Raw genomic sequence first — 17,192 nt, forward strand, 5'->3', positions numbered from 1 at the left:
TAATAATAAAAAATAATATTTTTTTTATTTGAACAAATTGCACCCAAATATATTAAAAAGGAACGTCCTTTTTTTTTTTTTTTACATTTGGCGACTGTTCTGAATTAAGAATATGAAATCTAAAAGTTTTTTTTGACTAATCCCCCTGGTAAAGTAAACCGTGCTCACTATTCCAGCCGTGAAAAATTTGCACAATTTGCAACTTTTTTTGCAAACTTAATTTTAAGTTTAAATTAATTGAGGCTTAAATTTTACAAAACTATTTAATAAAAATGGAGGTGTTGCTGGTACTTCCTCAGACCCTATAATATACTGCTCAAAAAATTAAAGGGAACACAAACAGCCTGTTGCAAATGGAATAGTGTTGACTTTTTTGAGCAGCGTATGTTACTACCGTGCAGCCCCATTGCAGGACTATAGGGAGTGGGACCATCATATTTTTTTTTTTTTATATAGTGTTAACATATTCCGCAGCGCTTTACAGTTTGCACACATTATCATCACTGATGGGGCTCACAATCTAGATTCCCTATCAGTATGTTTTTGGAGTGTGGGAGGAAACCGGAGAACCCGGAGGAAACCCACGCAAACATGGGGAGAACATACAAACTCCTTGCAGATGTTGTCCTTGGTGGGATTTGAACCCAGGACCCCAGTGCTGCAGTGCTAACCACTGAGCCACTGTGCTGCCCATTAGTGGTCTCTGTTCACTATGGAGAATGGAGTGGAGCATTTGCTGGGAAGGTGATATCTAGGGAAGGGTCTGGATTGGAGCCACAATCCGCCCTGATCTCCGGAGGAGGAAGGTTCATTCTAATAATGTGTCAATAAACCAGAAGGAAAAACTAGCAGGTCCCATGCGAAGCTGCTCAGTGTTATTTCCACTCCTCGCTGCCTGCACCAAGTCTGCCATTTCTCCCGACCACAGGGCACCATGAGTCTCTACAACAACCGCTATGGCACCAACCGGGGGTTCAGCAGCAGGTCCCACGGCTCACTGTCAGGGCGGCCCACCTTATTCCGGGCAAGCACCGGCTACCAGCCTGGAATGCAGCGAACCATCAGCGGCCTGAATCTCTCCCGGGTGACGCCGGGGTCCAGCACTTTCCTGCTCTCCTCTCTCCCCACCATGGAGGTGGACCCCAAACTGCACCAGATGAGGAACGAGGAGAAGGAGCAGATCAAGGGGCTCAACAATCAGTTCGTCAACTTCATAGACAAGGTAAAGGTTTACGAGAGGCAGTCAGACTGGAATGAATTTGCAGTGTAGTTGGATATAATATATTGTTATCAGCCATTTCCCAGTTGTGTAGAGGATGGTGATTATAAGGACACATTCATGTTTTGGGGTCACTATTTCTTTATGGATGATTTGCATAAATCCTCTGCAGCTTCTATAAGATAGTAACCACGAAATGGAGGAACCGTGAAATAATGTGAGCGGCGGCATGGACCTGCAGTGAGGACTAGAAAGCTGCTGCAATTACATTTTCAATGTGAACGATGCCCGAAATGTAACCCTAAAATAAAGTCCACAAGCAGGAATGATAGAGGCGAGATCAGGTACATGCAGGGTACAAATCCTGCGAGTATCTCATCAGATGAGCAGTATCTGTATCTAATCTTATCAATACTGACTGTTGAACTGTGCATCTAATCATTATATGCAATACAGTCTGCTGAACCATGTATCTAATCCTAATAAGGAAGAAAGAAATGTCTATCAAGTGGAAAGAGGGGGCATATCTAAAGAAGAATGTAATGCTGTCTGCAGGGAATGCAGGGCAAGAATTAGAAGATCTAAAGCCAGTAATGAAGTGAAGCTGGCAAGGGAGACCAAAAGCAGCAAAAAAGGATTTTGGGGGTATGTCAAAAGCAAAAGAAAAGTCATAGATGCTATAGGATTTTTACCGAATGAAAATGGTGAAGTGGTCAGAAATGATGTTGAGAAGGTCGAACTTTTAAATTCAAATTTTGCATCTGTTTTCTCTAAGAAATCAAATGTAACATCATCTGATCTTCACGGCGACCTACAAAGGAATAAAGGAATCCACAGGATGCATAAACAGAGAGATGGTGAGGAAACACTGAGATAATTTACATAAATTTACATCTCCTGGTCCAGATGAATTACATCGTAGGGTACTGAAAGCGTTAGCAGAGGAAATTGCAGAACCACTAGACAGAATCTTTGAAAAATCCTAGGGAACAGGAAAAGTCCCAGAAGATTGGAGAAAGACAAATGTTGTGCCTATCTTCAAAAGGGGGAGAAGATGGAGCCAGGAAATTACAGGCCAGTGAGCCTTACTTCTATACCAGGAAAGATCTGTAATAAACAGCTTGTATGTAAGTACTTGGATAAGCATACAGTAATTAACCAGAGTCAGCATGGGTTTATAGTGAACAAGTCATGCCAGACTAATCTGATTTCCTTCTATGATGGAATCTCTGACTGGGTGGATCAGGGAAATGCGGCAGATATAGTATATCTCGACTTCAGCAAAGCATTTCATAAAGTATCTCATACTATCCTTACTGAATAAATGAGTATGGGATTAACAAGGCTATGGTTAGGTGGATTCATAATTGGCTCAGTGATCGTCCTCAAAGAGTGGTGATAAATTGTTGCACATCCAATTGGAATAGTGTTTCAAGAGAGGTTCACAAGGCTCTGCCTGGCACCAGTGTTGTTCAACATCTTTATCAATGATTTAGATGAAGGAATTGAGGGTAAGCTGGTTATATTTGCTGATGACACAAAGCTAGGAGGGTTAGCTAATACTAGAGAAGACAGAAAGGATTCAAAAAGATCTAAACAAACTGGAGCAGTGGGCAGCAACTAACAGAATGGTTTTTCCCAGGGAGAAATGCAAAGTCCTACATCTGGGCAATAAAAATGAAAAAAGCAAATGCAGAATGGGAGGAATAGGGCTAAGCAACGGCACATGTGAAAAAGACTTGGATATACTAATAGATCACAGACTGCACATGAGTCAACAGTGTGATGCAGCAGCATAAAAGGCAAACAGTTCTAAGATGAATAAAGAGAAGCATCGAGTCTAGATCATGTGAAGTAATTCTCCCCCTCTATTCCTCCTTGGTCAGGCCTCATCTGGAATACTATGTCCAGTTCTGGGCTCCACATTGTAAAAAAAGACATTGAAAAACTGGAGCAAGTTCAGACAAGAACTACCAGAGAAGAGCGGACTGCAAAGTATGTTCTACGAGGAACGGTTAAATGATCTTGGAATGTCTATCTTGCAAAAGAGAAGACTGCAAGGAGACTTAATAGCTGTCTGCAAATATCTGAAGGGCTGTCACAGTGTAGAAGGATCATCATTATTTTCATTTGCACATGGAAACACAACAAGCAATGGAATGAAACTGAAAGGGAGAAGATACAGATTAGATAATAGAAAAAAAAACTTTTTGTGAGTGAGGGTGATCAATAAATGGAACAGGCGGCCACGAGAGGTGGTGAGTTTTCCTTCAATAGAAGTCTTCAAACAGAAGCTGGACAGACATCTGTCTGGGAGGATTTAGCGAATCCTGCTTTGAGCAGGGGGTTGGACCAGATGGCCCAGGAGGTCCCTTCCAACTCTACGATTCTATGATTCTATGACCGTATTCCTGTGCTGTATGAGATTTCTGGTGTGAAGTACAGTGTGTGTGCACAAGGTCGGACATGCTATCATGCAGCTGCTATGGGGATACAGGTCAATGGGGCCCAATTACGGCAGGTCCCATACCCTTTGCTTATTGGGTGCGGACTACTTGTTCAGGACTCTCATTTTTTGAGGAATAGCCCTTTTAGCAAACATTGGACATTGTGTTGGGGAATTGTCACCTGCACCATATTTCCAGGGCAAAGGGTTGCATAGAAGCTCTAGAATATTTTGAATATTTCCAAGTGTACTTGAAGGGCGTGTTTACTTTTGCAATCAATGAGACTGACGTATTCTAGGATGTATAAGCAACTCACTAGCCACAAGTCACCGCTGCTGCACCACTACGTAAACATTCAGTGTCACAGAATGGTGCCGCCTTGTATAACTTTGGCACATATTCTGACTCCTCACATCCATGCCTTATATTCACACACTATTCAACATGTTAAAGAAACTTAAAAACTTTCTAAAACACAATAAATTTGACACTCAAAGCCATTTTTGGGTACAATTTGTGACAGAATTCTGACTTGCTGCGTAAATCTCACATTTTCTTTTTTTCATCATTGCATCTTATTTTTATGTAAAAAAAACAAAAGCAATTTTGTGTAGTTCTGATTGAAATCTGTTGTTTTGAGTACACAGGTTCTAATGAAACCCATGTGTCTCTATGGTTACAGATTACAGACCATGTGTAGTAAAATCCCGCAGTCTGGTGTTACTTATACAAAACAGAAGTAGACTTAGGCTTATCTGTAATGTTGCTTCGTGGTTTATGTAGATGCATTATTGCAATGATAGTTGTTACAAAAGTTTATACACCCTGTAAACACATGTGAATCTCCCTTGCAGCATAAGCCAAGACTTGCATGAAGAAAAAGACAACACTTCCTTTATTAGCTGATTAGCTGAAAAGGGGATGCAAAATTAATCATTGCTTTAAAAAAATTAAGGGGTCACTTGCTTTTGCAATGCACTGTTATAGAATCCACTTGTAGCAACCACTAGGGGGAGCTCACTGCATACAGATTTATACAGCCACCACTAGGGGGAGCTCACTGCATACAGATTTATACAGCCACCACTAGAGGGAGCTCACTACATACAGATTTATACAGCCACCAATAGAGGGCGCTCACTACATACAGATCATACAGTCACCACTAGAGGGAGCTCAGTACATACAGATTTATATAGCCACCACTAGAGGGCGCTCACTACATACAGATTTATACAGTCACCACTAGAGGGATCTCACTACATCCAGATTTATACAGCCACCACTAGGGGGAGCTCACTACATACAGATTTATACAGTCACCACTAGAGGGAGCTCACTACATACAGATTTATACAGCCACAACTAGATGGCACTCACTACATCCAGATTTATACAGTCACCACTAGAGGGATCTAACTACATCCAGATTTATACAGCCACCACTAGGGAGAGCTCACTACATACAGATTTATACAGCCTCCACTAGAGGGCGCTCACTACATACAGATTTATACAGCCACCACTAGAGGGATCTAACTACATCCAGATTTATACAGTCACCACTAGAGGGAGCTCACTGCATACAGATTTATACAGCCACCACTAGAGGGAGCTCACTACATACAGATTTATACAGCCACCACTAGAGGGCGCTCACTACATACAGATTTATACAGTCACCACTAGAGGGAGCTCACTACATACAGATTTATACAGTCACCACTAGAGGGAGCTCACTACATGCAGAATTATACAGCCACCAACAGGGGAAGCTCACTACATACAGATTTATACAGCCACAACTAGAGAGAGCTCACTACATACAGATTTATACAGTCACCACTAGAGGGATCAAACTGCATCCAGATTTATACAGTCACCACTAGAGGGAGCTCACTGCATACAGATTTATACAGCCACCACTAGAGGGAGCTCACTACATACAGATTTATACAGCCTCCACTAGAGGGATCAAACTGCATCCAGATTTATACAGTCACCACTAGAGGGAGCTCACTGCATACAGATTTATACAGCCACCACTAGAGGGAGCTCACTACATACAGATTTATACAGCCACCAATAGGGGAAGCTCACTACATACAGATTTATACAGCTTCCACTAGAGAGAGCTCACTACATACAGATTTATACAGTCACCACTAGGGGGAGCTCACTATATACAGATTTATACAGCCACCACTAGGGGGAGCTCACTACATACAGATTTGTACAGTCACCACTATGGAGAGCTCACTACATACAGATTTATACAGCCACCACTAGGGGGAGCTCACTACATACAGTTTTATACAGCCACCACTAGGGGGAGCTCACTACATACAGATTTATACAGCCACCACTAGGGGGAGCTCACTATATACAGGTTTCTATATACAGGTTTCTATATACAGCTCCCAATGAGCTTAAGACTAGATATATAAATCTATATGCAAGGAGCTCCCCAAGGTGGTGGCTACAGGCAGCAAGAACTGTATGGAAAGCAAAGCTCCAGTATAGGGATGTGTCATGACACAGCTATCGGGTGACCAGGGGCTCCGTCCCTGTCCATAACACTAGGGAGCTCCCTAGCTCACCCTGTTCTAAGGGATACTTCAGATGGCAAAGATGACCTTCTGTGACCTTGCCTTATGTCCTGAGTTAGTCCTCCATCTGCATCTGTTCTCTTCCCCCATCCAGGGAAGAGGGGGCGCTACTGTGCACCGTAGTACACCAACCTGACAAACAAGACAACACAAACAAGGGTTAATAGAAAACTCCAGGCATACAAAATATTCACTCCCATATAACAGGAATGCACTGGGGAGCGGAGGTAGGGGAATAAACCAAAATAGAGGAGGATAAGGAATTACCACACATACAAAGCCAACAACAGTCACAGATAACTCCTCCAACTCTCCACATATGTCCTCCTCTCCCTCGAAAGCCATGCAGCAAATGCTAGCTCTGACAAGGATTTCGAACAGAACCCAGGTTATAATGGGGAGAGGAATGGCTGAGCTCAGCTGAGAACACAGGGATTTCCAACATGGCTGATTAACCCCTGTTCTGTCAGAAGAAATAAATACATTTGAAACGAAGGAGAAGTGCTTCTTCTCAGCACCGCAGCAGGAATAATCAGATTCTGCGGTCTCCTGGCTCCACACTGTCGCGGGAACCCTGTGACAGGATGTTTTAGCTCCTAGAATATAGTGCAAGGGTATGTTTCCATGGTCAGCATTGGTAGCGCTTTGGACGTAGCTCCATCAAAAGCGCTGCCGGCTTTGTACGCTTGGTGATTCCGCGTGTGTCTATTGAACCATGCAGAATCACCGCATCCTACATGCTGTAGTCTAGAAAGACGCGCCGCATGTCCAGTTACACAGGGACGCCAGAGGTGTCCCTGCACGCTTAGTGGAGATGGGATTTCATGAAATTCCCTCCACTATGCTGTAACATCTGGACGCTGCGGATTGGACGCTGCAGCTGTATGCAGCGTCCAATCTGCAGCATTTACTGACTGTGGGAACATACCCTAAGACCTATAAGAAAAGGTGAACACAGCCCTATCAATTTTTTTCACATGCAGAATAATGCAGGTTACATTTGACATCTACTGACAGCCGGCAGCAGCCCCGATCCCCATGATTGGCAGGTCTCTGTGTGCACATGAGGAGAGACTTGTCAGCACTGCCAAGATGTTGAGGACTGCATTGGACTAGTCAGTCGAGACATATAAACCCCCGCTGACTCTTCAAGCTGTTTTCTCTGAAAAAAACCCCGCAGCATTTCTTAGTAAAACATGCAGGACTCCAATGACGTAGCCAGTATCTAGCTCACGCTGCCCATGAATCTGATAACAGCTTCCCTTTAACAATGTGGGAAAACCCTTTAAAACTTCTCAAAGCAGAAGTGTTGTTACAGTTGTATCTAGACAATCCTATACCCTAAACACATCATTGTAACAATGTAACTTTTCATGTAGAATGTAGCAATCTGCAGTCCAGGCTGGGACTCACAGAAGAGTGATACATTTGTAAGGACCACATTGCAGGACAGATTTTCAGACTCTGGAGAGAAACATGACGGTTTCCCTTCATTGATAACAATCGGAGATGTTGGAACTGATGATAAATATGGGAACTTTTCATTCTACAATGATTCAGCTTTATTGAGAAGCAGCCAGAAGCCTCCGGTCATTTCTCAGGTCTGGAGCACGTTCATGTTTTGTGAACCCATGTAGCACACAAACCGCAGGACTCCTGTAATCCTGGGCAGGGGCCACTCACAGAATGGTGGGAAAATGATTGTTGGCATCAGAGGAATAATGGCCGGATCTTATTTCATTACTGGGTTATTGTGATTGATGCCCTCAGTAAACACAGACTGCATAATCCACAGGGCCGGGCCCTCCCTGCTGCCATTGTGCTGCCAACCTCCTGTACGGGGTGACTACACACCTGTGTGCTCAGTCCGCGGTGTTTGGGGTTTGTGGTTATGTATAAAGTCAGCACAGTTCTCATGGTACAGATACTGGGGTCGGCACAGTGCCACGAGGGCCACGGTACAATTGGCTCGAGAGATATTTTAAACCTTCTGGACCCCATTGCATTGCTAGCAGCAGACCCCCCAACTATGCTGATCTAGCTACAATTGTGGTGATTTCTATTTTGCAGAGGGGTCTGGATGGATCACGTGCAGAGCCGGACTGGCCATCTGGCAATTCTGGCAAATGCCAGAAGGGCCTGTCTGGTCCCGGGCCGCCTTGTCTGCTACGTTGTTAACAGAATCCGTGTTCTCAAGACACCCATACTGTTAAGAGTTGTGACGGAGCACAAAGTCACCGACTCCATCACTTACCCCAGCAGCCACGGGTATCATTAGAAATATTGGTCTTGTAGTAAATCTTCCTTTCCTCCATCCAGGGAAATATTAGTAATATATCCCATCTGGCGCTGGGGACGGGGACAACATGGGCCTGTGTGATTCCAAATGCCAGGGCTGAATTTCAGCCCCAGTCCGTACCTGATCACGTGCAATGAGAAAAGGTCATTCTCGACAGCACATTGTCCTGTGTAAACCAAGAACAATGGCAGCCAATGTGCAGCGGGCGACGTATCACAGATCGTTCTATGTGCATCGCTAAGTGCAATTTGCCTGTGCAAATGGGCTGTAATATTGCAAAGTGGCCATTCTGCAGTGCAGGGCCCATGTGGGTCTCCTGGTGATGATGGATGGACATGCTATCGGAGCAACGTGCCCAGGTGACAGATCTGTGATAGATCGCCCGGTGTGCCTTTGCTCTCGCTTTACACGGGACCATGTGCTGCTGAGAATTTTGCTGCAAAAAAAAAAAATCATTTACACCCACTAAACGGGGCAAGATGATCGTCAAACAGATGTTCCTAGGAACGATGCTCGGGGCGTAGAAATGGACCTCAGCTCTGGTCGACCACTCGTGGCAGATTCATTATTTCATTTGCGCCTTTTTCTGTTTAGTTCTTGGTGTTTTGCGCCTGCTTTACATTTGTGCCTAATTCTTCTTTTAATTTGCACTTGTTTTCAAGTCTATTTAAAGCGGCAGCAGTTTCTTCACGTGTTTGGGCTATCAGGGATTCCATACGGTGAGATTAAGTTGCTATTTCTGCAAACCGCTCAGAAGGGGGCTCTATTTTCTTCCAGTGATGTGGGGGGGGGGTCACTATTTTTGCAGATTGTGTTATATGGGTTAACAGTGATTTTTTTAGAAACTCTTTTGGATAGGGGGAAACATGTATAAAAGGACAAGGACTGCTTCTGGGGTTTTAGGAAAAGCCTCATCTGTCCTCTCCCGAATGGCCTTGATGTCCTCCTCTCAGAAGACCTTAAGGACTGGGCAGGACCACCATATGTGGGACATTGACTCTTCATGAGCCTCACAACGCCAGCATAAGTCAGAGACCTCAGGGAACCATCTGTGTAGGGCAGAAGGGACCCCATACCCCCCAGAGACTATTTTGTAGCTTGTCTCTCAAGATTTGTGGGAAAGGTGAAAGCATTTGTCCCATTGTTTCCTTGTAAATGTTTGGTGAAGTTCAGTTTCTCATGCTCTGCAAAAAGGTGGGGGCGTTCCCACGTCATTAGTAATTTATAAAGAACAGAAATGGCGCGTGCAGGAACAGAGGGGGCTACACGAATTTCTTCAAAAGGGTCCATTGTCCGGGTGAAATTCGCATGTCTGTCAACGGATGTTCCAAAGTGTCAAAGTTGTGTGTATTCAAAGACATGTGATGCCTCAAGAGCCGGACCCCCTAGAATCGCAGACAGAGGCAGGAGAGACCCCCGAGACCGGTATCAGGTGGGTTTTTTTAATCTGTTTTACACATAGATTACTCACACCTGAATAAAGTTTTTTCAGATTTTACCTGGTTGTGGTGCCGGATATAATCCTCTCCTTTTCCTTTATTTTTCATGTACACCATGGTGGGACAAGTTTCAAGATTCCAGATATTTTTGGCTGATTCCTCATTTTTTAATTTTTCAAATGTTGCAAAATTTGTCATCAATGAATATAGCGAAGTGGGCAACTTTTTGTGATTAAAAAAAAGCACAAAACAGGTCAAAAACAAAAATAAAGAGCATTGCTAACTTTGCACAAAAATCGTAAGCCACATGCACCATTTTAAAGAATTTGGAGCAAAAAAACAAATAAATACAGGACTGAAAAAATAAAAATGCAAGTGTAAATTGGGTCTTTAATTCACTCTTACAGCACCATCTAGTGGACATATGTAGTGACTACACTGAGGCAATTCTGCATTGGAAATTGAACATTACCAAATTAGCAGAACTTTGTCACCTTGTGCCAAATATTGGCTCTAATGACAGCTCAGATTTAAGCCTGGATGATATAATGAAGTTCCTATCTATTTTTTTAAGTTTTATCTCAAATTGTTTACTATTAATTAGTAAATTGTGACTTTACATTGGCACATTGGATTTGTAATTTTTCAGCAGATGTTTCTAAGATGTGAACAATCTTACAGGGATTGTATTGTAATATTACACTGTTCTGCTACTTTGCTGTTGTACAGGGTGGGCCATTTATATGGATACACCTAAATAAAATGGGAATGGTTGATGACCTAGATCGGCGCACTGAATTTGCAGAATGGGCAAAACAAAAATTGGAACAGGACCCTCAGTTTACACAGAACATTATGTTCAGTGATGAGGCAGACTTTTTTGGGTGGGCCATTTATATGGATACACCTAAATAAAATGGGAATGGTGACAGTTTTCTTGCGTAGGGTGTCTTGCATTGAAATCTGCTGCAATGACCCAGGTACTGCGTTCACCAGACATCAACACAATTTCTATCCGCTCCTCACGTGTAAGGGTCTGTGCACACGCTGCGGATTCTTGGCCGCTGCGGGTCCGCAGCAGTTTTTGCTGCGGTGTACAGTACATTATTCCCTATGGGAATAAAAAAACGCAGTGCAAACAGTGCAGATTTTTTCCACCCGGTTTTCCTGCGGATTCCACTGCGGCTTGCCATCTTCTCCATTGTGGAGATGAAAAACCGCAGGGCAGAACCGCAGGTCTTTTGACCTGCAGATTTACCTGCAGATTCTACAAAATCCGCGCGGCCAAATCCGCAGCGTGTGTACGTACCTTTAACCTCTGCGACATGTCAATGGCTGTAATCAAAGAGAAACTTGGAAACAACTCATGAAAGAATAAAGTTACATTAAAACCAAGCACACCATTGTTTTTCTTGTGAAATTCTCAATAAGTTTGATGTCACATGACCCTCTTAACATTGGAAAAAAAAAAGTTGGATCCTAAATGGCCGACTTCAAAATGGCCGCAATGGTCACCACCCATCTTGAAAAGTTTCCCCCCTCCCATATACTAATGTGCCACAAACAGGGAGTTGATATCACCAACCATTCCCATTTTATTTAGGTGTGTCCATAGAAATGGCCCACCCTGTACATTGACAGCTGCAGTGAAGTCAGAATTACACACAACCTCATTGTCGCTATACATGAGGACTAACTTGGCCCGTGCAAAATTTTCGCACATTGGTCTTCGGGTCGCTGGCAATTTCAGAAAAAGCCAGCTGGTCAAATGTAAATGTATTTCATGAGATGATGAACACAGTCTTCTGCTGAACTACAAGTACCAGCAATAATTTCAGACCTTCCTCCTGCAAAACCTGTTTTCTGCTGAGCTACAAACACCAGCAGTAACTGCAGACTTTTCCCTGCAAACACTTTGTCTTCTGCTGAACTACAGTATCGGGGACAGTGATGATAATGTGTGCAAACTGTAAAGCGCTGCGGAATATATTAGTGCTATATAAAAATAAAGATTATTATTATTATTACCAGCAATAATTGCACATTTTTCCCCTGCAAAAGCCTGAACTACAAGTACCAGCAATAAAAGCAGCCCTCCCCCTGCAAGGTCTCTACTATACGGTCTGTTTCCATCTTTACAGTCATTTCATTAGTGCACAGTGAGGCCAGATCGCTTCTCCCGTTTTGTGTATACAGCTCCCATGCAGAGTTAGGCGTCTCCATGGCAGCAGACGAATCTCATCACCACATGTAGCCCGTTACATAGTAATATGATAATTAGCGTACATTATGTGATTGATGCTCCAGTGATTGTTATCTGACAGGTCCGGGACCTGGAGAGACAGAACAAGATCCTGAAGACCCAGCTGAGTCTCCTGAAGGAGAAGGACACGTACAAGTCCAACATCGATCAGATCACGCTGGCCTCCAGCAATCACCTGAAGCAGCAGATCGATGGCCTCCTGCATGAGAAGGACAAGCTGCAGGCCGAGCTGCAGAACATGCAAGCCGTGGTGGAGGAGCTAAAGAGCCGGTATGCCTGCTACACAGCGCCAAATACCTGCCCCTATAATGCTGCCATATGGTGCACGAATAATGGCGACATACAACAGTGCAATAATGACACCACTGTAGTGCTCAAATAATAAATGATAACTGTAAAATATGATCGAACTAAATAGTGCCACGCATTGCCCATATCACATGGCCATACATTGTATATATACGTAATAGTGCCTTACACAATAATACTGCTATGTAGCCGTCAAATAATAATGCTACAATATCGAAATATATAACTAAAAAATGCCGCCATACAAAGTCTATCTAGTAATGCCATATGGTGCATGTAGAGTAGTGCAATACACAATGCCATGATAATGCTGCTATGAAGCGCTCAAATAATAACGCTATAATAACTATGATATTTCACATGGACATTGGATCTGTTTTTTCAGATTGAGCACCCGTTCTTTTGGGCATAATGGCGTTTCTATAGTGTGTGACTTGATAAAGCAGGATTGCTTGTGCTTTGTGGTGGCGCAGCTGTGCCGATTTCTTTTTCTCTCATGTATTGACTTGTATGATATTATATAATATCACTAAATAATACCAAAATACAGGGCCATGCATTGCCCATATAATACCGCCATTTATTAGATACGTAATAGTGCTATACACAGTGCCATGATAATATGGCTAGGATGTGCTCAAGTAATAACTAATAATAAATAATTAAATAAAGCCCTAAAATAAGTATCATGTATTATCTATAAAATACTGCAATATAGTGGTTACATAGTAGTGCCTTACTATAAAACCAAAATATTACTGCTATATAGTGCTCAAATCGTAACACTATAATGATATCTATATAGCAATATGTATAACTAGATAACATCACCATATAGTGCAAATATAATAGTTCCATACACACTGTCATAATACTGTTATATAATGCTCAAATAATAATAGTGCTATAATAAATAACGCTCAAACATGGTGGAGGCCCAGGAGTCATTGGATCACATATCCAGATCTTCATTATGTACCAGAGCGCAGCACCTCCAAGGAACAAATCCCTGAATAATACACTTTAATTTGTTTTTTTTTATCTTTTGCAGATACGAGGATGAAATCAACAAACGGAATCAATTAGAAAATGACTTTGTGCTGACGAAGAAGGTGCGCGCTTATTAAATTATCAAGTGATAAATCTTAATTGGAGGTGGGGGCGCTATAGCATTGATGTCTATGACAAATATTGGCTCACAGCAATGGGGAAAAGTGGTACTGCAGGTGACACAGGGGAAAAAATGTATCAAAATTGTAACAAAAATATTTTCCCAAAATGGTGACTATCAAATCATTACCGGTGACTCTGCTTCACTGTATAAGTGAATTGTACTTAATATTTTAATTTGGATCAGTACATAAATATTAATTCTCAGACTCGGACCTCCCCAACATTAGATCACAAGCCTTGTGCTTCCCTTAGGTCACCATTGAAATAAGGACTCAGGTTAAAGGTACCGAAACTGAACTTTAGGGTCTTCCCTCTGTTTTAACCCCTCAGGACCTGGATGACACCTATCTGCATAAAGTGGACAATGAATCCAAGTTGGAAAGTCTGACCGACGAGATTGAGGTTCTGAAGCAGCTGTATAAGGAGGTAACGAGCTGACTGTGGGGCCCACAGCTGAGGGTTTGTTACAACTGAATCCAGTGTAGACCATACTATGTGAGCTAAACACATCAGCAGCACAACGCTCTCTCCTGTACAGGTGGTTTGTTACACTGTATCAGTGCAGGAAATATCTCCGGGCTTTTCCTCTAAATGCAGGAAATTCAGGAGCTGCAGTCTCAGGTTCACAGCGACAAAGTGACGGTGGAGCTGGACAACAGCCGGGACCTGGAGATGAAGCACATCATGGACGAGGTGCGGGCGCAGTACCAGACCATGGCGGAGAAGAGCCGTCAAGAGGCCGAGCACTGGTACAAGAGCAAGGTGAGGGGTCCTGGGGATCTTTGGGCACTATAGTGGCCCCTTGTTCTTTACGGTGGTCCCCCCGACTATACAGGACCCCTGTTATCTGTCGGCTCATGTTTTGATGACTCCGTCCACAGATTGATGATTTGGTGAACCAGGGTAAGCGGGCGAGTGACGAGCTGAAGGCGCTAAAGAACGAGATGGCGGATCTCCACCGGATGATACAACGCGTCAACAGCGACAATGACGCCCTAAAGAATCAGGTATGGGGGTCCGGAGTCTGCCCGATCTCTCAGATCCCCACGGAGCCCCCTCTTCAGTGCTGGACGCAATGTGGCACACAGACAGTGCCAGTGATGGTGCCCGCAACACCCAGCACACGGTGCCCCCACAACCGCCTTTACAGGGGCGCCTCCGCATGTTGTGGGTTCTCAGCCCCCTATATACAATCTAGTATATGATAATAGCTGCTGTTAAAGGTGGCAGTGAACCCCTTTATCTACGTGGTACAGGGACGCACCATATCACTATGCTTTATAGAGCTCGCCAGGGAGCCCCACTGCCCCCAGCTGTGTGTAAAGCCACCATGCTGCCACCAACAGCCGTGCAGCGGTGTAGATTGATGAAGTCACAGGATCTCCGAGTATCTGGACAGACAGACATGGGCATCCTCTCTACTATCCCCTATAGGCGGTGGCTCATAATGCACCATAGCTGTATGTTGTGGGACCGCTGCACGAGTCGTCCCTCCCAAAGGTCAAATACATATATAATTACATATTATAAATGAATCCCCCGAGAGCTGGAGCTCCTGCCCGAGGCTTCAGATCCATTTTTCAACCCATTTCCCTCATTTTTAGAGGACCAGTCTGGAGAACAACATCACCCACACAGAGGAGAATGGGGAACAAGCGATCCAGAACGCCAAGGGCCACGCGCAGGAGCTGGAGGACGCGCTGAGGAGGGCAAAGCAGGATATGGCGCGCAAAGCCAAGGAATACCAGGACCTGATGAACACAAAGCTGGCGTTGGACATTGAGATCGCAACATACCGGAAACTGCTGGAGGGTGAAGAGACCCGGTGAGTGCAAGGAAATGCATTTATGGACATTGAGCTGAATTACATCATATACTATACTCCAGAGCTGCACTCACTATTCTGCTGGTGCAGTCACTGTGTACATACATTACATTACTGATCCTGAGTTACCTCCTGTATTATACTCCAGAGCTGCACTCACTATTCTGCTGGTGCAGTCACTGTGTACATACATTACATTACTGATCCTGAGTTACCTCCTGTATTATACCCCAGAGCTGCACTCACTATTCTGCTGGTGCAGTCACTCTGTACATACATTACATTACTGATCCTGAGTTACATCCTGTATTATACTCCAGAGCTGCACTCACTATTCTGCTGGTGCAGTCACTGTGTACATACATTACATTACTGATCCTGAGTTACATCCTATATTATACTCCAGAGCTGCACTCACTATTCTGCTGGTTGTTAATGGAATCAGTCAGTGAGCTTTGTTGTCAGGCTTCCTCCCATCAGTGCAGCTAACCTCCTATCATGCGGGGGGCACTTATTTTTCTTTGGCATAACAATGTTGTTTCCATTTAGGTTGAACAATCATCCCTCAAATTCTCAGATCTCTGCCGTGGATAAATTGGGTGAGTTTTCTCTGTTTGTTTTTTCCTCGCTGTCTCTGTGCTGCGATTATTTTATGAAGGGTTAGGTTCGTCCACTGATTGTAGACCTCAGTAACAAAAGTAACAGAGATATAAAAGATGCAAGTGGTCACCCAGGACCTCATGTATCTAATCCTATCCTGTGATACTGTCTGCTGAGCTGTGTATCTAATCCTATCCTGTGTGATACTGTCTGCTGAGCTGTGTATCTAATCCTATCCTGTATGATACTGTCTGCTGAGCCGTGTATCTAATCCTATCCTTGCTGTGTGATACTGACTGCTGAGTTGTGTATCTAATCCTCTCCTGTGTGATACTGACTGCTGAGTCGTGTATCTAATCCTCTTCTGTGTGATACTGTCTGCTGAGCTGTGTATCTAATCCTATCCTGTGTGATACCGTCTGCTGAGCCGTGTATCTAATCCTCTCCTGTGTGATACTAATTGTATCTTTCTGCAGCCGGTCTGTTGAATTATGATGGGAAATCTTCTTCTTTGGCACGAAATTCCCCAAACGCCAAGAAAGTTGTTCTGGTGAAGACGATTGAAACCTCTGACGGCAAACAAGTCTCAGAGGCGAATCACTATTCCAAGGAATGAGCTGTGCATAGCAGAGCCGACTGTGCGGACACCCCATCACTGTGCCCTGCAGCCCCACCTGCTCACACCTGCCACTGCTGGTATCTGTCACTGCTGATATCCCCCTCACTGTCCTAATAAAGTGTGATGAAGCAGAGCTGGCCTTGCGTCTGGCACCTTCACTCTATGCAGCCACACCAATCACAACTCCTGCAGGAAAATGCAACTTTTGTTCCAGCAGCTTTTTAACGTATCACAGAAATAAAAGCAGTAGAACTCAGGAATACCGGGTGCCAAAACTAATGCACTGCAGGATGCAGCAGCCCCAGGATAAAGGTCCAGATGACGCAGGTGCAGAATACTGATGAGAAACCACCCTAACACCTGTCATCCACTCACACTCCCATCATCGAT

General features: G+C 43.8%; 1 protein-coding gene across 2 annotated transcripts; it reads left to right on the plus strand.

Moving 5' to 3' along the window:
• The first annotated feature begins 868 nt into the window (after positions 1 to 868).
• Positions 869 to 16,935, plus strand: LOC141049192 (keratin, type II cytoskeletal 8-like). 2 transcript variants are annotated; one of them, XM_073545380.1, is made up of 9 exons: positions 869 to 1,222; positions 12,338 to 12,546; positions 13,637 to 13,697; positions 14,089 to 14,184; positions 14,356 to 14,520; positions 14,640 to 14,765; positions 15,363 to 15,583; positions 16,133 to 16,182; positions 16,660 to 16,935. In XM_073545380.1, exons 1-9 carry the CDS (start codon positions 935 to 937, stop codon positions 16,797 to 16,799), a joined length of 1,356 nt encoding a protein of 451 aa, XP_073401481.1. In that variant the 5' UTR covers positions 869 to 934; the 3' UTR covers positions 16,800 to 16,935. The 2 variants fall into 2 exon arrangements, with proteins under 2 accessions (XP_073401481.1, XP_073401482.1); XM_073545381.1 differs by lacking the exon at positions 869 to 1,222 and adding an exon at positions 9,686 to 10,006.
• Positions 16,936 to 17,192: the final 257 nt, after the last annotated feature.

This window comes from Dendrobates tinctorius, unplaced genomic scaffold, assembly GCF_039654945.1.
Source record: "Dendrobates tinctorius isolate UK_male_01 unplaced genomic scaffold, ASM3965494v1 ptg000143l, whole genome shotgun sequence".
Lineage (NCBI taxonomy): Eukaryota > Metazoa > Chordata > Amphibia > Anura > Dendrobatidae > Dendrobates > Dendrobates tinctorius.

Coding starts and splice junctions, on each gene's coding strand:
- LOC141049192 (XM_073545380.1), top strand. CDS start 935: ATGAGTCTCTACAACAACCGCTATGGCACCAACCGGGGGTTCAGCAGC. Junction 1,223..12,337: donor TCGTCAACTTCATAGACAAG/GTAAAGGTTTAC, acceptor GTTATCTGACAG/GTCCGGGACCTGGAGAGACA. Junction 15,584..16,132: donor CTGGAGGGTGAAGAGACCCG/GTGAGTGCAAGG, acceptor GTTTCCATTTAG/GTTGAACAATCATCCCTCAA.